The 22,560-nt window shown below is 33.8% G+C and overlaps 1 protein-coding gene across 2 annotated transcripts in view; it reads left to right on the forward strand.

Annotated features, from left to right (window-relative positions):
- Positions 1 to 21,809, forward strand: part of NADK2 (NAD kinase 2, mitochondrial) — a 47,921-nt gene extending 26,112 nt beyond the window's left edge. The window contains exons 7-13 of one of the 2 annotated variants that reach the window (XM_032278946.1): positions 4,251 to 4,329; positions 6,983 to 7,048; positions 8,398 to 8,493; positions 13,849 to 13,904; positions 14,614 to 14,667; positions 17,277 to 17,400; positions 19,799 to 21,809. In XM_032278946.1, coding sequence (XP_032134837.1) covers positions 4,251 to 4,329; positions 6,983 to 7,048; positions 8,398 to 8,493; positions 13,849 to 13,904; positions 14,614 to 14,667; positions 17,277 to 17,400; positions 19,799 to 19,937 — 614 coding nt within the window. In that variant the 3' untranslated portion in view covers positions 19,938 to 21,809. The remainder of the gene's footprint in view (positions 1 to 4,250; positions 4,330 to 6,982; positions 7,049 to 8,397; positions 8,494 to 13,848; positions 13,905 to 14,613; positions 14,668 to 17,276; positions 17,401 to 19,798) is intronic. The other variant, XM_032278947.1, reaches the window with a different exon arrangement.
- The last annotated feature ends 751 nt before the right edge of the window (positions 21,810 to 22,560 follow it).

A 22,560-nucleotide genomic window follows, 5' to 3' on the forward strand; every position in this document is an offset into this window, starting at 1 on the left:
TTAAAGTGGCCATTATCAAAAAGATAAAAATAACCAATGCTGGCAAGGATGTGGAGGGAAGGGAACTCTTACATGCTGTTTGTGGGAATGTAAATTATTAAAGCCGTTATGGAAAACAGCATGGGGTTTTCTCAAAAATCTAAAATAGAACTCCCATACAATCTAGCAATCCCACTACTGGGTATTTATCCAAAGGAAAGGAAATCAGTATAGCAAAGGGATACTGGTACCCCATGTTTATTGCAGTCCTATTCACAATAGCCAAGGTGTGGAGTCAACTGAAGTGTCCATATAGAATAAATGGATATGGAAAATGTGGTATATATATACACAATGGAATGCTATTCAGCCATAAAAGGAATGAAATCCTGTCATTTGCAGCAACATGAATGGAACTGAAGGTCACTATATGAACTAAGTCAAGCATAGAAAGACAAATACCACATGCTTTCACTCATGTGTGAGAGCTGAAAAAGTTGATCTCCTGAAGATAGACAGTACAATGATAGTTACCAAAGCTTGGGAAGGGTGAAGGGTGGGATGAAGAGAGGTTTGTTAATGGGTACAAATATGCTTTTAGATGGAAGGAATAAGTTCTAGTGTTCAGTAGCATAGTTGGGTGGCTATAATGAACAATTTATTGTATATTTCAAAATACCTCATTTCAAAATAGCTGGAACAGAAGATTTGAAATATTCCCAACACAAATGACAAATATTTGGGGTGATGGCTATCCTAAATACCCTGATTTGATCATTACATGTTGTATGTATGTATCAAAATATTATATGTTCCCCATAAATATATAGTTAGTATGAATCAGTTAATACTTTTAAAAATTTAAATTGAGAAACTTAGCCGAGTCTTTGAATTGAAAGGACCCACAGTGTTTCACATAATTAATGGTAAAATGTTCTACACCACGGTTTGTCAGAATACTGGGTATGAAGCAGCTACTGCAAGCTTCCAGAGAGGAGGTGGAGATCCAGGGAGTGGTGACTGGAACAGATTATTTCATATACACGTATCTGAAGGGGATTGGTTCCAGGCCCTGCTGCAGATACCAAAATTCAAGGATGCTCACATTCTTGATATAAAATGGCATAGCATTGGCATATAACCTTCCCTATACTTTAATAATCTCTAGATTACTTATAATACCTAACATAATGTAAATGCTATATAAATAAAGACTGGTTGTGTTAATACAGAGACTAATTGGTTTAATAAACAACCCCAGAACTCAGTGACTGAATGAAAAAGCTTATTTCTAACTCATCTCACTGTCCAAGGGGTTTTCAGGCAACCAGGGTAGGAACCAAAATAGTGGCTGCTACCATATTTTAAGGCCTCTGAGTCTTCCATTGGATCCTCTGCATCTTGTGGGGAGAAAAATAGAGAACATAGAAGACCTTATGGGAAGTTTTAGGAACTAGGCCTATTCATTACTTTTGTCCACATTCCATTGGCCATAAATAGTCACATGGCTCCATCTAGTGCAAGTAGACCTGGATATAAAGTTTAGCGATATGACAGTGTGAGAGTTATCCACACTGTGGGTATATAGAGCTGGATATAAAGTTTAGCAGTATGACACAGTGTAGCATTTTATGTCACTAGTATTGCAATGCTGTGCTTAAAAATACAAATTGTAATTTCGTAATCTATTCTCTTGGATAAAAAAGTAATTGGCCAGGCACGGTGGCTCACACCTGTAATCCCAGCACCTAGAGAGGCCGAGGCAGGTGGATCACCTGAGGTCAGGAGTTTGAGACCAGCCTGACCAACATGGCGAAACCCCGTCTCTACTACAAATACAAAATTAGTCGGGCTTGGTGGTGGTGCATGCCTGTAATGCCAGGGAGGCTGAGGCAGGAGAATCACTTGAACTGAGATCACACCATTGTACTCCAGCCTGGACAACAAGAGTGAAACTCCGTCTCAAAAAAAAAAAAAAGAAAAGTAATTGATATGGAGTGCATCTTTTTAAAACTTTTGCCATTGAGGCAAGTTTTAAATGAACATAGTTGTGTGGTTAAATAAGGTTTAGTTGTCAATTAGTATGATAAAATAAGCAGAATTAGATGATGAAAGAGATTTGAAGCAATTTTATTGTCTGACTTATTTGACAAAACTTTTGAGTTGAAATTCAACAAGCACATGTAATAAAAATGTAATATGGAGAGAGAAATGGGGACACAGGAAAATGGGAATAGAGGTGGAAAGTCAAGACCACATAAAAGGAAAACATGGTTACAGTTTGATGGTGAGAGTTCAGATTTACTGATAATATTTCATGAATACCTATTGTTGAGCATTTGTAGGGAATCTGTGTGAATACTGATCTAAACAAATTTTATTAGTAATTAATTGAGGAAAAGTAATTTAAATAATACATTTTAGCCATTTATGTTTGTAAAACTGTCAAGAATGAGAATGTGAATATATGTAGTACCTAAGTAAAACAGTTTAAAGCCAGTTTTGGTCTTATGTGCAATCAAATTTGATTAAACATATCAAATTTATATATATATGTATGTGTATATGTATCTATATTTGTATATATCTATATCTTTTTGCATCAATGTTTTTCTACTGTATTATGAAGCTGAGCTGATAATTTAGGTAAACAACAAGTGCTCCAAGGGAACTTGGTATTATAATAACAACTTGTTATATTTGTAATAATAATTTGGTTCCCCTTAGGCAGTTATAATCTAAAAGAAATGAGAAAAATGTAATGTTAAGTTTCATAAACATAATAAACAGAAGAATATAATAATTAGGCTACCAAGTCAGAGAAAAAGAATAGATCAGTGTTGTCTTGGTGACAGTGGTGGTTTTATTAGTATATTTGGTAACTATAGTGTATTAGGTAACAATTGCTGAATAACAAATCACTCAGTTTAGCATCTTAAATGTAAATATATATGACCTCACACAGATTATGAAGGTCAAGAATCCAAGAGTAGCTTAGCTAGTTAGTTCTGGTTTAGGCAGGAGGTGATAATCAAGCTGTCGGCCAGAACAGCAGTATATGAAGTCATAACTGGAGCTGGAGGACACACTTTCCAGCTCATTACATGGCTTTTAGCAAAAGGCTTCAGTTCTTCACCATGGTGGTCTCTCCAAAGGGTTGTTCACATTATCCCTTCCTTTAGAGCAGGTGGTCTGAGAGAAAGAGAGCAGCCAAGGTGGAAGCAACAGTGTCTTTTCTAACCTGATCTCAGAAGTGATTTGCCGTCACTGCTGCCATATCCTGTTGGTCACATAGAGTAGCCCTAGTATGATGTGGGAAAGAGTGTGAGTATTTGCATTCACAAAAGTGTGAATACCAGGGAGGCAGGAAGCACTGGGGAACAGTTGGAGCCTGCCTACCACAATTGGGATAGATTTTTAAACATTGTCTTAGTAGGAATTATGGAGGAGACAGAAAAGTGAACTTGTCTGACAGAAAAGCGAAATTGTCTCATGTTGCTTGCCTAATGGGAGAGACTTAAGTCCAATAAATCTGATAGTGGTGACACTGAGGAGATAGAGTTGGCATTTCCAGTTGGAAACTAATAAAATAAGTAAAAAGAACCGTTTGAAGGGGATAATCACAAATTTGAACCAGAAAGCACTAGGAATCCTTTGGAGGATTTTGTTTGATGGTGTGATGTTTAAGTAATTTTGAAGGAAGATTACTTAAACTGTGCACACAACTGTATAGATTTAAAAAAGAAAACTTTTTCAGAAGTGATGAAGGGGGATGTGGAAGTATTCCTCCAATGCTACTGTTGCGAAAACCACTCTTGAGGTTTTCTATTTGGAAAAAAAAAGTGATTTCTTAACATACCTGGTTTGGTTTCCAGCATCCAAGCCGTGCATGTAATTTGCTGCTTAAATCTAAAATAGTTCTCCTTTTAATTGATAAGTTATACCTCTGAAGCCTCCAAGATAAAACTAAGCATAACAAGAATCTTATGAGTTGGATAAATATATTTCATCACTCTTAAGAAATTGTTCAAGAAGAATTAAAATTTATTGGAGAGAGAGGGCCTTCATTACAGGTATAAGGTTAGGTGACTTTGAGGTTTATATTATGGATGCTTTAAGTAAAAGATAATTTAAATGTTAATTATATTAAAGCATGTGATTCTTTCAAAAACAAAAATATAACAGTTATAATGTTTTATAAATTTTTTATAATAATATTTCTAGAAATCAAAGAGTAATCTTGGTTTTTCTTTTTCTTAAATTACATGCAGGGTCTGAGGCTTCCGGACCCCAACTTTTGCCAGTGAGAGCACTAAATGAAGTCTTCATTGGGGAGAGTCTGTCATCCAGGTACTTTTAAACCTGTGATCTTGAATATGGAATTTAATATTACAGTGCTTTTGGATATTTATTCAATTTCTACAACCTGGCTAATATTGGTGAATAACTAATATTCTGTAAGTAATGGCAGTTCATTATTTAATGAGATATTTCCAAAACCTTTATAGATGTTAATATGTATTAAGGGGAAAGAATGTTCTATGACGAAAAAGTTTGTGAATCCCTGGATTAAATAAAGTTATTGCACTGCTTCCCAGAGCCTTTGATCTGTTTCTGTAGATGCTTTAATGTTTTATTTTTATTTTTTGTTTTTTAGAGAAGGCATCTCACCATCTCTAAATGTTGCCCAGGTTGGCCTTTAAATCTGGGCTGCAGCTATCCTCCTTCCTCAGCTTCTTGAACAGCAGGGAATAGACATGCATGCCACTGTTCCCAGCTTATATTTAAGAGAATAGTATACTAAGTATAAATTTGCAATTGATAGAGAACTTTTATAGGCAGTTCATATTAAAATTTCCTGTCAGTTGGTATTAAAATTTCCTATTAATTGATTTGTTTGCTTGCTTGTCTTTATAATTTGTTTGCTTATTTTTATGCAGGATCCAATTAAGGATCACACATTGCATTTGGCCATCGTGGCCTTTTAAAATTCAGAACACTTTCTTAACTCCATCCTTTTTTGTTATTCATGATATCAGTATTTTTGAATGGTCTAAGCCAGTTGGATTGCAGAATATTCCTTATTTTAAATTTGTATGATTTTTTTTTCATGTTAAGATTCAGACTAGGCATTTTTGACAGAAATGTTCCATAGGTGATATTGTATCCCTTTTAGTGTAATACATCATAAGGCAAATGCCTGGACCGTTCAAGATTGTAACCATTATTGCAACAATTAAGGTTAATGTAGTTCCTTATTAGGAGCATAAAAATGTGTGTGTTACATTACTGGTGGAATCTGTTTTGTGGGACTTGAATATAACTTAGGCTTACATTATCAACAGAATTTTTTTGCAAAACATAGTTGTGGAACATAATGACATGCTATAAAATGACTACAGTGATGTAAAGTTAACTCTTGGTAGTACTTTAGAACTTGGTTTCTCATCCTTGTAGATGTAAGTAAATTAAGGGTAGAAAATTAGAGATGAGTTTTATTTCCTACTTTACTGCTGCCAGAACCATGTGAGTGACCCTTTAAAGGTTATGTTATTGGATCCCTTGTTTACTACGAGTTCCATAAATTCTGAAATTTTGTTTGCTGGCAGTCACACCTTTTCATAAGAGCTTTAATTATAGTGAGAAAAACTTGTCTTAACTAAAAAAGATATCCTCATTGTACCAATGATTCAACTCAGGTTGTGTTGAAAAAGAATTGAAGTTTGATTCAGCAGAATGGTTTGAATAGTTTTTTTGATTTGCAGGTTTTTTTTTTTACATAATATTTGTTTAACAAAACTACATCATGCACGTGTTGTATGTAATATGTGAGTCACTAGGCATGTAAAGATGAAAAAGGTAGTGGTATCTTAATTTTTTTGGAGAGTAATACATAATTTTGAAAAGAATTAAAATTTATTACTCAAAGAAAATATTTAGGAAACAAAAAACAGTAAAGTGTAAAAATAAATTTTAACACAGCAAGACTTATGCTATAATATAAAGTTTTTTTTTTCCACTACATAAAAAGAAGCAATACAGACATGATTTATAGATACTATATGGTAGATGAGAGAAGAAAGAAAATGTAACTCTACTGATACAATCTAGTCTTATTGCTAAAGACGTAAGATAGAGAAGAGAGGAAGAACTTTAAAAGAGATTGGAGAAAGTCTACCTTAAATAGATGCAATGATAAGAATGTTTTGTGAGTTTATCCTTACTCCAGAGAAGCCATTGAATGAATTATTTTATTCTGTTTGTATATTTTAAAGGTAACTGCTGAGAGCTTCTAGCTTTGCTTTGTAATTTTGTACTTACTAAAAAATTAAATAACTTATAAAAGGAGGAAAACTGGGATCAGTTGATAGATTACGAGGGAGTCAGTGAAGTTTCATGAGGGCATTTTCAATCGAATGCTTTTATTTTCTGTGGCAGTAGTGATCTGGTTCATTTATCTCATAAATAACGTCTGATGCTGCTGCTTTTTGTGTTCTTTGACATCTCACCTTATGTTTTTACTAAGTAAAGACAGCAATAGATTGACTTCTGACGCTATTGAAAACAGTTTACTACAGGTATTAGAACTTACTTTTAAAGATTTTATGACATAGACCCTTACACAGAAAGGAAATGAATATGTATCGGATGTCTGCTAAGTGTCAGGCACTGCGTTTATTGTGTATGCTATCTCGTTTAATGCTCACAGCAACCCTGTGAGAAGGGTAGTTGTATTTATTAGTGAAAAAATTCAGACTTGGAGAGTTCAGATAACTAGCCCAAGGTCATATAATTAGCTAGCATCAGAACTGTAATATAAACCTGGTATTTCTGATTCTAGATCCTGTATTAAGGCTTTACTATGCTCTGAAAACTTAAGTGCCTTGCTTGAAAAATATGAAGTGCAGCAATATTATTCCTGCCTCATTTATAATGTTCTTAGATTTAAGAACATTTTAAAGGCCCAATTTTGTTTTCTTTTCTCCTATTTGTTCTAACCTAGAATGTCTTATTCTTGGGCTGTAGCAGTGGACAGTTTAAGAAGAAGTATACCCACTCTAAAGGGACTGTGAGTTTTATTGCTGCCTTAAAAAAATAATTTCCCTGAAACAAAAATTCTGTGAATTGACTAATCTAGATAAACTTGCATGTGAGAATGGCACTAAATTTGCTCATTATTTTGGGCTCAGCATCTCTCACCTGACTATACTTGTCTTTCCCCCTGGCTCTGCTTCTTTTCTACCCACACCCGCTATCCTCTAATCTCGTTTCTACTTGATTCTGGCCTAGTAGTAGCCATTTCTATGGATTTGGCTGGCTTGTCTGTACATAATAGGCTCCTCATGTGTGTTTTCTAGGAAGATACAACAAAGCTATGACGTAGATGAAATGTGATTATTAGGCCTGCTATCTTTTATTTTTAATAAGAAATTCTGACTTTAGAGAAAAAATGTAAAGGAGTTGTATTATGCAAAACCCTCACAAATTAAGAGCTTACAGGAGAAATTGAAAAGTTTAGGATAAGAGATAAATTATCCATAGTGTTAGTGTTTACTAGCATGTCCAGTAATTATTATTTTGAAAAGTTGTATTTTATTATGGCTTTGTTTTAACTTTTTATTTGCTGGAGAGAAAAATTTGGTGTTGATCAGTGACACTGTTATTTTAAGAAAGAGTTTACAAAATAGGCTTTTAGACATTTCTAAAGTTCTTTGCATAGTTACAAATCATTTATGCATTCATGGAGTTAAAGAATAGTGCCATTTTTGCTTTTGCCAGAAAACCCATTTGATTTAATATTTATGAAATATTTTAGGAAATGTAAATCTCAAGAAATTTATAGTTCTGGTTTTATTTCTAGTTTTGTCCACTAATCCAATATTAGTTGAGAATTTTTTTAAATAGCTTTATACTCCAATCTCTGTTAGCTTACTACCAATTGAAAAGATACATTGGTGTGTAATTTGAGAAATAAGAGTTTAGTAGAAACTGTTAATAATTTGAAGAATTAGGATCAACTTTAAAATATATCAAGGACTAGGCACAAAGAATGAAACTCACTTAAAAATAGTATTTTCTTTTTTGAATTCTGCAATGAGGCTCTGTGTATGTTAGATTCCATAAGAGCAATAGCAGCAAAGCTAGCTAAAAATTTGCAAGAAGCTCCTATTTGAAATATTAAAGTATTGATAGAAAGGAATATATAGATCAGACAGGCAGGCATATATGTAGTTTTTTTAATTTCTTCTAACATTTTCACTTAATCAAATTGGAATTAGCATCATGATATGTGTGCCTACTAAGTCAAGTATTTCTTGGGTAAGCTGACTTACTTAGATTTCCTAAGTTCTGAAGAAGACTATCTTATTTACTGTGAACCATAAGCTCAGCGAACAGTTTTATATTCTCAATTCACAGGGCTTCCTACTATGAGATTTCAGTTGATGATGGTCCATGGGAAAAACAGAAGAGTTCAGGGCTCAATTTGTGTACTGGAACAGGATCAAAGGCCTGGTGAGTAACTTGGGATGTTGTTTATCAAGTTTTGTAAAATATTTTTAGTAATGTAATGTATCAGCACATCTAAGCCCTCTAATGTAGAAGAGGTGGCCTGGTGGTGTTATGTAGGCAGACCAAGTTTCAATTCATCATTTGGGTCTAGTAGTCTTGCCTTGACTTCATGGATTATAGTTACAACCTGGATTTGGTCATTATTGAGCACTAGGTTTGTAAAGCTAAGGAAATGAGAAGTGGTTTGGGGACTATCTTTACTTAAAAATGAAAAATATTTTAAATAATAGGAAATGAATACAAAGTGCAATTAAAAAAATAGGCTGGAGGTTTAGCATCCTATGTCCTGTTTACTCTATAACCTCCCTCTGGGTAATCTCTTCTACTTCTTGGTACATTCCACACAGATGCCTCCCAAACATACTCTCTCCTGAGTACAAACTCATATTCTAAAATTACATGGCAGGTAGGATGTTAGTAGCACTTCAGATTCAACACATCCAAAACTGAATCTATTGTCTTCAGTTTTTCTTTATATTGCTTAATACCAGCAGCATTTACCCTGACTCCATACTCTAGAGAAAAAAGCAAAAGATGATTTCTCAAAACCTTGTTCTTACCTTTGGAGTTTTCCATTCTTCATACTCCCCTCTATACATCCCAGTCTCTAAGTCCTGTTAATTGTACTTCTGAAGTCTTAGTCTACTTTTTTGAGTTTATGCTGCTGCTGCTTTGGTCCAAGGCTGCACCTTTTTAGTGAATATTCTTTGTGCCTGACCTTTTATTCTTCAGGCTGTCATCTACACTACAACAGAGTAATAGTTCTAAAATGTAGATGAATCTGACTATCTCTCTTCTCTGCTTTACAGCTTTCATTGACCTCTGTTCAGATTGCTTAGTCTATCATTTGAGGCCCTTTAACATATGACCTTAGTTACCTTACTGGCCTTATTCCTGCCCTACCCTTACCCCCACCTATGGCACACTAGAAACATCGCATCTACTTGCAATTCTCAGCACACTTCTTCTCGCTTGGCTTTTTATTTTTGCTCAATGCAACTTCCTCCTGCTTTGAATGCCTAAACACTCTACTTTCTATCCACTGGCTAAAAAAACCGGTCTTCAAATGTCATTCTCTTTCGCAAATTTTTAACACTCACTGCTTTCTTAAAGACAATGAATTAATCCTTTTTTATCCTTCTCTAATACTTTTTCTCATAGCACTATTATAGCCCTTATTATATTATTAGTTATCTAATGTGCTACTACCAAGCTAGTTAAAGCAACTTTATAGATTTGGGATGGTGATAGAAGATTTTTTTTCCTGCCTAATCTTTTATGTGCACAGTACCTTATATATATTCACTCAAATATTTTTGAGTAAATGACTATGTGCTCACAATTGTATGTAGCTAAAACAATGCTTATCAAATGTTTAAATTTGGATAGTTTAATTTAGAATTTTGTTTCTTACTTGTTTGGCATGACTTCTTAAACTATTTTGCTATAAAAATTTTTTAATATGTATGAGAATGAGAAAATAGTGTAATGAATCTGCACATACACCATACCAGTAGCTAGTTTCAGTAATTATCAACACATGGCCAATCTTGGTACCTCTGTACCCCTACCTATCTACTTTTGTTCTATTTATTTTGAAGTAATTTTCAGATATCATTTAATTCATAAGTATTCAATAAAAAAATCTTAGTCTTAGCCAAATAAATAGTCTTTTGGAAAAAATAAGAAGTATCATTTAAAAAGATAGGTTAATAACTTATTTTCCTGAAAGCTGATGAGGGGAACATTTCTAAAATGAATTTTCCAATAATTGTTTGAAAAAATTTAATCCTTTTAATATGTTGTAAAATTATTTTGTAACCATCTCATAGATTAAACTGAAAACATTACAGTTAACAGCTTTCATTTATCATGATAGCGTCTTTCCTATTGAACGTGCTATGCTACTTGTTGAAAACTGGAGTAAAATTAGAAATAGAAATGGAAATTTCTATTAGAAATAGAGATTTTCTTTATCCAGTATTCTTACCATAAAAAATGGGCAAAGTGGTATCACTGAGAAGAGTACTGGCCCGGGAGTTAAGAGACCTGATTAAACCATGGACTAGCTTTACAACTATGTACAAATTTCCTTGTCTGCAAAATGCAGGAATTGGAACTGATAAAATAGTAAGATTACTTTGCCTTCTGAACTTCTGTGATTCTGTGTGTTTATGTTTTGTGCATTGTAATACAAGCTATCAGTTATATTGCCCCTGCAACTTTGTACTGTGCTAGGTACTTCTATACATTAACTAATCCTTTTAGAAATCCTGGAAGAAAGTAGTAGCATCCCCATTTTATAAAGGAGTAAGTTAAGGATTAGCAAGGATAAATATTTAGGCCATAATTATACAGTAAGTGAGAGTCAGAACCTGGATATAAGCACAAGTGTGCTGGACTGCAAAATCAGTGACCTTTTCACTGTCATTACTACTTGTGCTGCTTCACAAGGGAAGGTCAGCTTTTAAATGGAGAAGGAGAGGGGTTCTGAGCTGTTAATAGAGGCCACATAGTTGAAGGAAGAATCACTAGGTTGTATTGAAGATTTATCAAGATAAATTTGCTAATTAATCTCAGTGAAGTAGTACTTATGCTAGAGGCAGTGGGGCTTCTGTCTGGGGAGGAGTGTAATTTTGATAGTTCAAGTTTTCAACCTTTCAGAGCATAAGCAATGACAGCCACTACCATGCTTTTAAAGCATTCCTTGCCTCCCACATGCACCCAGCAGTTGATTCCTGTGTTGATGTTGCATTTCAGTAAGTATGGCTTAGATTAAAATCTCAGCCTTCTCTATGTTGCTCATTAAATTCTTCTATTATTTCCTGTTCTCTAGCATAAAAATCTTTCTCACAAGCTGTATCTTATCCCTGCCACCTTGGTTACTCAGTCTCTTCTCTACCAGGCCCCATACAGCTTGCTTGCATCTAACATGTTCTCCCTTCTCCCATTACTGATGATTCTTTTGCTGTGATTGCAATTCACATTCATCTTTTGTCCTTTTCTCTTTTAAAAAATGTAGGAAGAGAAGGGAAGCCTAGGAGCCTGAGGGGCTGGGGGAAAGCTATATATTTCTATAAATCAATAATTTTTGTTTTTATCATACTGCATCTCTGAGTACATATTTTGTTCCAAGCTAATTAGTTGATCTTGTTTAAATTCTCACAAATACTCGGAAGTAGGCGATTTTATTTTCATTAGTAGAATCCAGAAAGTCTCATAGGTTAACTGACTTTCCTAAAGCTATGTGGCTAATAAGTGGTGAAGTTGTGATTTAAATTTTAAACTTAACTGTAAACCGTAGACCCCTGAGGAATCATTGCAAAGAAAATATTAGAATAGTCTGTTTTTCTCTTTTAATTCTTGATAGAGAGGGGCTTGTTTTCTTGTATTAAATTCTTTAATTTGTCTTTGTTTTCAATATGAAATGTGGAAATGTGTGAGTCAGGGTTAGCTATTTGTTATAAAAGATAAACCACCAATCTCAGTGGCTTCACACAGTATGAGTCTATTTCTTGTTCTTGCAAAGTCTGCAGTGTAATTAGCAAGTGGCTCTCCTGTAAGTGGTTATTCAAGGAGCCAGGGTCCTTCCATCACGTGGCTCTGCCACCTTCTAAACATAGCTCCTCCAGTTGCTTTGCTACAGAAGGTGGAAGAGCATGGAGGGTGCCCATGGGAGGCTGTGAGCCAGGCTTTGAAGTACTGTTCATCATGTCCACTCTGATTCCATTAGCTACAACTCAGTCACGTGACTATATGGCATGAAGGGCTAGAAAATACAACCTATGCATTCAGGAAAAAAAACAGGTTTGGGGAATAGCTATTTCATCTCTGCATCTTCAAAAATTATTTCCACGTGACGTGGGATATAAGGGTGGTATTACATAGCAAATGTCTCTGAATTGTCCCGTTATCATGTCAGTTCTCTGTTCAGTGGGGAATAAGATTTACTGCATACACTGGGAGAAGTACTGCAGAGCCCGATCATTGTGTGTTTCGGTTAGTTTCTTCTTAAGATTGTTCTCAGTCCTTTTTCTTCTTACATGCTGTTCTACCAGACTTAATTAAGAATGAAGATATGTTTTTAGGAGACAGAGTTTTAGTAGTTGATGAAGATGTAATAACACAGTTTGCTTCCAGTTTGTTAGTAGAGGATATGTCTGATTTTAAATGAAAATTCTTAGAATGGTGAAGGTTGTAGACCTGTCGTGCTTTTGCATTTCTCCAAACGCGAAGAGTATAGGTTAGCAGGTATAAGAGTATCTCCTACTCTCCTTTCCCCAAAAAGTTAAGAACCAATGATTTAGGTTTAGAGTTGTGTTAACTCATAGGTTATTCCTGTTCCTTGGGATTATCTATTGAGATCATGTATGAAGAGTTATGAGGCAGTAGAAGAATTCAAAATTAATGGGAATATATATATTTTTATTTATATATTTTATTTATATATGTTTTTTAAAAACGACCTTTTTTAAGTGATCTTTATAGACCCCAGGACAGAACTGTTTTGAACAGTTATCCATGTTTGTATTAATGCTTGTTTTTTAGTGGTTAAGCAAGGCATTGCACATGTAAAATATTTCTTACCTTCAAGCAAACTATAATTTAAAGAATACTTGTCTATGTTAGAAAGTACAAAAATGTATACAGCAAAAAGCTAGTCTCCCTTTCGTTTCATATCTCTAGTACTTATACATTCATATTCTACATTCATAGAACTTCTAGTAGATTCTAGTACTTCCTAGTACTTCTACATTCATCTCTACAGTCATATTGTATATCTATTTGTTTTTAAAGTGAAACAAATATATATACTGTACAATGCCTGTTGTTTTTTAACTTAATATTTTGGTCATCCCTACATATCAGCACATATATTTGTATTATTTTAAATATAATGACTAATTATAATATATTTAATCAGCTTTCTATGGATACATATTTGAGTTGTTCTGCTGTTATAAACAGCTTTTCAGCTAATATTTTTTACCTATCTTTTGTATTGTAGTTGGAAGTGTTTTTCAGGTTAAGTTACTAGATTGAAGAATATGTTCATTTTAATTTTGTTAGTGCGTAATTGCTCTCCAACTGCAATATCTCTGTTCCCATCAGTGTATCAAAATATTTGTCTCATCATATCCATACTAGTACTTTATTTACCAGTTTTTAACTTTGTTCATTTAGAACTTTTTCCAATTACTTTTTAAGAATTCTTTATATTTTAGGTAGGTTGTTCCTTTTTGATTTTTAGCACATTTTTAGAATTCAAACTAAGAATTATGTGATTTTTGTTTCTAGGTCATTCAATATTAACAGGGTTGCAACTCAGGCTGTAGAGGATGTTTTAAATATTGGTGAGTACCAAAACAGCTATTACAGTAGTCCCCTCTTATCTGCAGGGGACATGTTCCAGGACCCCCAGTGAATACTAAAACCTTGGATAGTACCAAACCCTTAAACCATTAATTTGTTTTTCCTGCTTCACAATATCACAATATCACGTAGCAACCTCAGCATATGACCTTTTTCTTTGAGAACTTTCACCTTTTCATGTAAGGAAGCATTTTATGGCTTCTGTTTGGTATATCTGATTTGCCAGCATCACTACTTGTGCCTTGGAGCCATTATTAAGTTAAACAAGGGTTACTTAAACACAAGCACTATGATACCATGATAGTCGATCTAAAAACCAAGTCAGCTACTAAGTGACTAATGGACCAGTAGCATATACATAATGGTAAGCTGGGCAGAAGGATGACTCACATCCCAGGTGGGTTAAAGCAGGACTGTGTGAGATTTCACCATGCTATTCAGAATGATGTGCAATTTAAAACATAAATTATTGATTTCTATAATTTTCCATGTAATATCTTTTGTATGATAGTTGTCTGCTGGTAACTGAAACTGGAAGAAAGTGAAAGCATGGAAAGCAAAAGTGCTAATGGGGGGGTACTGTTTATTAATAATGTCTACATGTTATTTTATATTAGCTATTGTTATATAGCATATATATTTATAACATATATAAATTTTAATCATGATACTTTACTCCTTTTTCAATAGCAAATCGACAAGGTAATTTGAGTCTTCCATTGAACAGAGAATTGGTAGAGAAAGGTCAGTGACAAATGATAATAATCCGTTACAGTTTAGTTCTGTTTCAGTTTTGAGGATGATAGTGTAAAGTGTTGTTTAATTAGCAAAGTACTTTTTTTGGACTCAAACATGCTTTTAATACAGTATCTCCTTAAGTGTTTTTAAGCAATATAAGGATTAAAGTTGGATTTTTGGGCCGGGCGCGGTGGCTCACGCCTGTAATCCCAGCACTTTGGGAGGCCGAAGCGGGTGGATCACAAGGTCAAGAGATCGAGACCAATCCTGGTCAACATGGTGAAACCCCGTCTCTACTAAAAATACAAAAAATCAGCTGGGCATGGTGGCGCGTGCCTGTAATCCCAGCTACTCAGGAGGCTGAGCCAGGAGAATTGCCTGAACCCAGGAGGCAGAGTTTGCGGTGAGCCGAGATCGCGCCATTGCACTCCAGCCTGGGTAATGAGAGCGAAACTCCGTCTCAAAAAAAAAAAAAAAAAGTTGGATTTTTGTTGTGATTTTTAGTTAACCCTGAAATATAACTCTTAAGTCAAAGTAGTATAACTGGAAAAAATATCCTAGGGGGTAGGAAATTACAGAAAAATCTTTATCTCACAAATAGGAAATGCATACCTAAATTCAGTATGCCATTAATATCCTCTGAATGAGAATTCAATGAGCTATAGTGCTTATTTTCTTATTCACGCAAATATTCTTTTTAACATTCTCCTCCCTAGTTTTGCTTGATTACCTCACAATTCCTTTAAGAGAATTTGTGCTGTTAGAGAAAGAATACTTACCAAGAAATATGAAATCGTAGGTTCCAGTCCCAGATCTACTACTTCAGCTGTGAAACTTCGGCAAGGCTGCGTTCCTCCACAACTGTTAAAAGAGGGGGCTGAAGTAGATCATCTAGCTGGTATTACTAGGAGTTCTTCAAATATGTTCTTTAAATTTTATTTTTAAAAAATTAAATTTTTAAACTGAAAAACACATTCATTTGATTTGCACAGCAGATTGTAACACACTGAAGTCTACTTATCTACCAAGATCATTTTTGTACATACTTCAAATTAAAGCTTTTTTTGCTATCTCCATTGAAGAATATCCTAAAATGTCAGGGTAAATTGTTTTTTTAAAAACCCCAAAAGCAAATGTGTTTATAGTTACATCTACCTACCTATGTAAGGATTTTCTCAACATATATGACAAACAACATATAGACACAAAGTGAATATTAACACATGTAAGACTGCAACTGTCATCCATAAACACAAATGCTTGGATTTATCAGAATAGCCTTATTCTCATAGGTTACCTTAAAATGAGTTAGCAATACCTTTTAACCCGATACAATATTTTAACAGTGTCAGTTTATCTTTATTGTTAGGTTTCCACATAAGACTTCCTTTGTTGGGGGGACAGTTTGCCTCTAAAGCAGTTTGAAAACAGGAACAAATCTCTCAAGCCCCGTTCAGCCTTCTAAAATGGATTCTGGTCTCCTTTACTCAGTTTGAGGCCTACAAGATTATGTTAATCATGGTTCATGAGTTAGCACCAGCATTAAATCTGTATCAAAGGGAAGTTAAGCACATATAGTGATTGCTTCTTAATTATGTAATTCAACTTAAAACATATATATAAAATAACTGAAATTTATGTCAGGTATCTATATAAATATAAAATATGTATGTGAGTTTCTTCTTTTAATAAACATACCAAAGCTTTATTTTAATGAATGTTACTCCTTTCAAGATTTGACTATCTTCAGAAGCAGTAGTGAATGCCAGTGGTGCAATCACAGTTACAGACACTTCTGAAAGTACTCTTTTGAAATTTTCTTCAAAATTAGCATGCTTTTTTGTGATGTGTTCTCATGGAGCCAAATTTTTATTTTTGTGAGTGAATTAGATTGATTTTTTTTTTTAAAGCTGGTAGCCCAAGTGAAACTTTCATAAATAAGGTAGATTATCTCACAATCTTAATTTTTTTAATGTAGTACTCAACTAAAGTTTTTTTCAAGCCTGGTATCTTTGTAGTCTTCTCAACCAATTTGTGCTTTGTATTTCAGCCCTCATATGCCTCTTGGTTAGAGAGAAAGCAGGTCCCAAAGATTTCTAAAAATATCTTGAGTAATGGCAGGTGTATTAGAGAAAGGATATTGCCTGTCATTGTTTGAGACTGCATTTTATATCAAGCCTGTTTGCTTATTATCATAGTTATGAGCTCTTTGACATGGTATTTTGGAAAGTACTTGGCAGGACAATATGGCACCTCAGGTTCCTTTTTTGAGCTCATCTATCTAGTTCCTCTATTGTTTAATTACAAGCTTTGTAGCTAGTGTTTTTTTTTTTTTTTTCCCTTTTTCCCCAATTGTACCTATTTCTACTGTATTGTGGGTGATGTATGTTTCTCTGGGCAAATCATGATACATAATTCTTATTTATAAGGTTTTTTTGTTACTGGTTTTAATGGAATATGTGTCACAAGTTTCAAGAAGCTTGTTCCCAAATAGACTTTTGGAACATAATTAATTTTAAATGGGGCATGGCATCTATTATTTTTTGTTTTGCACTTCTCATAAGTGACCATCTTTTATTGAATGTGCTAATATATTTTTTTGTTGTTGTTTGAAGTAACGAATGAATATAATGAATCACTGCTCTACAGTCCGGAAGAACCAAAAATACTTTTCAGTATTCGAGAACCAATAGCAAACAGAGTTTTCTCAAGCAGTCGTCAGCGTTGTTTCTCCTCAAAGTAAGCATCCTCGCTCTGACTTGTGACTGTTTTCATCCCTTTCATTGCTACTAAGCACACTTGGCTTGAAAAATATTTGATTTCATTAAATTTTCTCGTTCAATCTTAATCTAGCAGGAAAAGTAGAACCTGTGAAAGTAACAAGGTATCATGCTAACCTGGCTAAAATCATATTTTCTTTTACACTTATTGTGCCAATTTAGAGAAGCTAAAACTTAAGTGACTATAAAAGGGTACAGTTATTTCAGTGATTTGTTGTTTTTTTAAAAAATGAACCAAGATACAATAATTGTGAAAGAAGCTGAAGGGGCTGTAAAAGAGCCATTTCTTTTTCATAAGCTGTATGTAAAAGCAGGATAAACACAGATAGAAAACTTAGATTGCATAGCAATACACCTTTAGAATAATATTTATTTCTTTTAGGTTTTCCCTAAAAGTGACCTCCCACCTATTGAATTTGTTTCATTTTACTTTTGAGGAGACAGGATATAAAAAAATGGATATAATTCTTATTTTGTAAAGGTTCCCCAATTTTCCAAATTAAGAAAATCTGTAATTCCGAGAAAACGCCATCTCTCTCATGGCAAGGAGAAAACAGTTTGAGCAATTAGAAATTGCTGACCTTAGTGTACTTGTTTTCTTTTTATAAACATACATTTTTCCAGGTTTGTCACAAATGAGGAACTTTATCTTAAAATTCATGTTATCATTTGAGAGTTAATTTTGATTAATCCATAGATGTATATTCAGTTTAAGTGAGACTACAAAGACTCCTCCAAAGATATATACTATTTATATTTAAATTTTTGCGGCTGGGCACAGTGGCTTACACCTGTAATCCCAACACTTTGGGAGGCCAAGGCAGGTGGATCACGAGGTCAGGAAATCGAGACTGTCCTGGCCAACATGGCAAAACCCTGTCTCTACTAAAAATACAAAAAAAAAATTAGCTCGGCATGGTGGTGCACACCTGTAGTCCCGCCTACTCAGGAGGCTGAGGCAGAATTGCTTGAACTCAGGAGGTGAAGATTGCAGTGAGCCGAGATAGCACCACTGCACTACAGCCTGGGCAAATAAAAAGCACTATAACAACAAAAGATTGACATATTGAACGACACTAGAATTAAGAACTGCCAGTAATCAAAAGATACCATTAAGGAGAAAAAAAAAAAAAAGGCAGAGTGAGAAAGATATTTTCAGGACCTATATCTAGCAGTGGGCTCATAGCCAGAATATTTAGCATATGAAAATTCCTACTGACAATAAGAAAAAGGCAGGCAACATGTTAGAAAAATGGCCAATGTCAGGTATTTCACAAAAGGTGATATTCAGATGGCTAATAAACATATGAAAAAGATGATTGACCTTATGCTTCATCTGAGAAATGCTAATTAAAACTACATAATACCATGCCATATACACCCACCAGAATGGCTAGGGTACCAATTGTTGGCAAGGAGGAGTGACTACAACTTTCATAAAATGTTTCTTAGGAATATATAGCTTGGAAAATTGTTTGGCAATTACCTAGCAAACCTCAACATAGCATACACGGTGACCTGCTAATTCCCCTTTGAGATATATATCCAACAGAAATGTATGCACCAACAGAAAGATGTGCACAAAAACATTCAAGAATATTCATAGCAGCCTTACTGCCAATAGCCAAAAAATCCAAATGTCCATGAATAGTAGGAGAGACATAAATTTTGGTGTTTTCATACAATAGAAGTGTTTACATACAGCATTAAAAATGAACACACTACACTACTACTACTACGTGTAATAACATGGATGAATTTCACAAACATACTATTGAGCAAAAGAAGACAGACACCACTGTGCATATTATATTCTTCCATTTATATAAAGGCCAAGAACAGACAAAGCTATTACTATAACAGTGATAGAAATTAGAAGGGTATGCTGGAGGAGGGAGCAGGGATAGAGACTGGGAGAGGGCAGTGAGGGAGCTTCCAGCAAGCTGGGTAACAGTTGATTCCTGAGTTGGGTGATCATTACATAAGTGTGTTCATTGAACTGTACATTAATAATTTGAGTTTATACCTGTACACATAACTACATATACCCAACTCTTCTGTATATGTGTATACTTAAGTAAAAATTTTACATGAAAATAGTTAACACTCTTGTTCAATACTTAAAATATTTGTAATGTTAGTAATTCAACATTCAATCATATGAACATTTACATTTCGAGATCTTCATAATATACCTGTATTTACACAGTCACTAAATGTTCTCATACCAGAGAACAGCTTTTTAAAATGGAAGCCAAATGATCTACTAGGTTAGGTTAAAATTCAGGATTAAAATAATCTATTACTTAAGATTAAGAAAACGATTACTTTTTAATGAGATATTTCCTTCTACCTAGGGTTTGTGTCCGTTCTCGTTGTTGGGACGCCTGTATGGTTGTGGATGGAGGAACTTCTTTTGAGTTTAATGACGGTGCAATTGCTTCAATGATGATCAATAAAGAAGATGAGCTTCGAACTGTGCTTCTAGAACAGTGAAGGATTTCCTCATGACAGATGATTACTGGAGAAAATATTTTTACTTCAGAAACAGACTGCCAATCATAAAGTGACTTTTTTTGGTTATTGTTGAGACTGCTTGCCTGTGGGCTCAGAAGTGAGATTTGCATTATTCTGTTGAATTCTGATAGAAAAAAGACATTCACGGTATAAGAAAATGGATGGACTGAACTAATTAGAATTGATACCAGTGAAATTTTTATATTGCTTACAGTTGGTAACCAAGAGTACTGATACCTTTTTAAATTTAGAGGGCCAGGCTTAAATAAAGGACTAAATATTTAGGATTTGAAATTTACCTGTATAAGTGTTTTTTCCTTCCTTTCCTCCTAATTGTGGAATTGTCAGAACTGAACACATATCATTTGATTAGTGCATATTTTTTATAGTACCTGAAAATAAAGATTTTGAAAAAATTTTGATGGAGAATTTTGATAAGTCCTGACATTGACCTAATTGAAATAGGTAAATGTGTTTGTATAGGTGCTAAGAATTTTCTAATTGCAGAACACAATGACGTTAGGACTCTACTGATTTAAAAAGTTCAAACAATCATTTTTGAAATTTTAGATGAATGCTTTTGACTTTCATTCTGTTTAATTTCAGCAGTGCTGGGTGAAATACATATATCAGAACAAATCATGATGCTGTTACAAATGTATTATTTATCCAGTAAGTGTTTTAAGTCAATTTTTAAAAAATAATATGATTCTTACAGGTTTCTTCCATCTTTAAAATGCTCAAACATGGATTCAGGGACTAAAAGGATAAACTGATTAGACATTTTCTATTAGGAGTTTGGTAAAATATTGTAAAAATATTTTCACCTGTTAGGAGTGTTATAAGAATGGATTCTTTAATAAATATGTAAAACACAATAATTTTGGAATTGCCTTCTTAGTATTGTGGTTTTCACCTAGCTTATATTCCAAGTTTTACAGAATAGCTTTTAGGATAAAATGTTAGGGCTTTTATTTTTTTCTCATTATGAGAATTTATTTTTGGAGGAAATTATTATCTAATTCTTGATCTACTTATAAGTAATCCTAGAATTTTTGCCAAAAGATCCTGTCATTGCATAATGAAACAGTTGGTATTCTTGTGCCATTGCTGCTGAAAATTGCTGTTCAATCATTGACAACTATTTATTGATTACCCACTCTGTGCCATGTGCTGGATATGCTGATAAATGAAAGACTCTATCCTTATGCAATTTGAGTCTTGTGGGCTCAGAAGTAAATAATGTGAAAGCTAGATGGATAGTCAAAGTGAGTGCTTTTAGTTTTGCCAGTATTTAACATGTTGTTATCAATTTTTAAAAATAAATGTTAATTACAAAGTTAATCAGGTTTTGATGTGTATCCAGAAGAATCAATTTTTCTTAAAGTATCTGCATAGACATTCATAGCAAAGAATTTATGACATATCAGATAGAAATAAATTCAAATTGTTTTCCCAGAGCTAGATCTAGTTTCTGGCTTGATTTTTTTTTTTAATGATATGCATAAGAATACCACTTTATAAAAAAGCTCCACACTATAGAAGCTCCCCTAACAGGCTTAAAATACCTTCTTAAAGAAAAAATGCCAGCTCCATCCTTAATCTCAAGGAAATCTGATTGTCCAAACAGATCTGTTAATATGTAACATATTAATAGATAACTTGATGTGTAAAAGCATAAGCCATATTTTAAAAGGTTTTAAAAATAATGTGCTTCATTTGTGATATAATTACTAACATTTCTGCTTGTGATGGAGATTTATTTGTAAGAATGAGAGGCAAAGGATGTTAGCATAGCAAAAAGTTAACTTTTAATGGTAACCCTATGTGAATAAAATTACACCACTGTTAGCTCTTCTTTTTAACATTTCTTATTTCCTTAACTCTCAAGGGGTCATTATTTGAAAACTAGTTTATACAAAGTGTTATGTTTCAGAAATGTTTCCCCACTGCTGTGCATTATTCTGTGCCCTGTTGACATCATTCACTGTTAACATTTGACATAGAATAATTAGTTATTAAATCAGAGGATGAAGTGCTTACCTGTCAATGTAGGCTCTTCAGATAATTTTGACTTAATATTTTTGATGCTCATTGCGTATTTACATTCATGGCTCCTACACATTAAGTCATATTACATGTTTTACTACATTGATTTCACTTTTTAATAGAGCCAGCTAACCCATTTTTATTGTAAAATGTTTACTTGAGTTGAAAAAGTTGTCAAATACAAGTTTGATACATTATATATTGCTCAGTTGTAAAAATAATGTACATTTAGAATTTAAATCAGTTAAATTCATTCCATTGTACCAATATTTATTTTTAGAAAGAAAGAAAAAGAAGAAAGAAAGGAAAAAAGGAATGAAAGAGAGAAAGAAAAAGGAAGAGAAAGAGGGAGAGAGAACAGGAGTCTTGCTTTATTGCCCAGGCTAGAATGCAGTCTAAAAATGGGTATTAAAAAACGTCTTTTATGCCAATAATTGTGCCTAACAATGGAGACAGGAAGGAATAAGGGAGGAAAATAACAAACAAGCAGCCAACCAATATTTCATTTAAACCTGTGAAATGCTATGCAATTACTGAGGAATGATTTACTTCC

This window comes from Sapajus apella, unplaced genomic scaffold (assembly GCF_009761245.1).
Source record: "Sapajus apella isolate SASKATOON/1434 unplaced genomic scaffold, GSC_monkey_1.0 scaffold11, whole genome shotgun sequence".
NCBI classification, from domain to species: domain Eukaryota; kingdom Metazoa; phylum Chordata; class Mammalia; order Primates; family Cebidae; genus Sapajus; species Sapajus apella.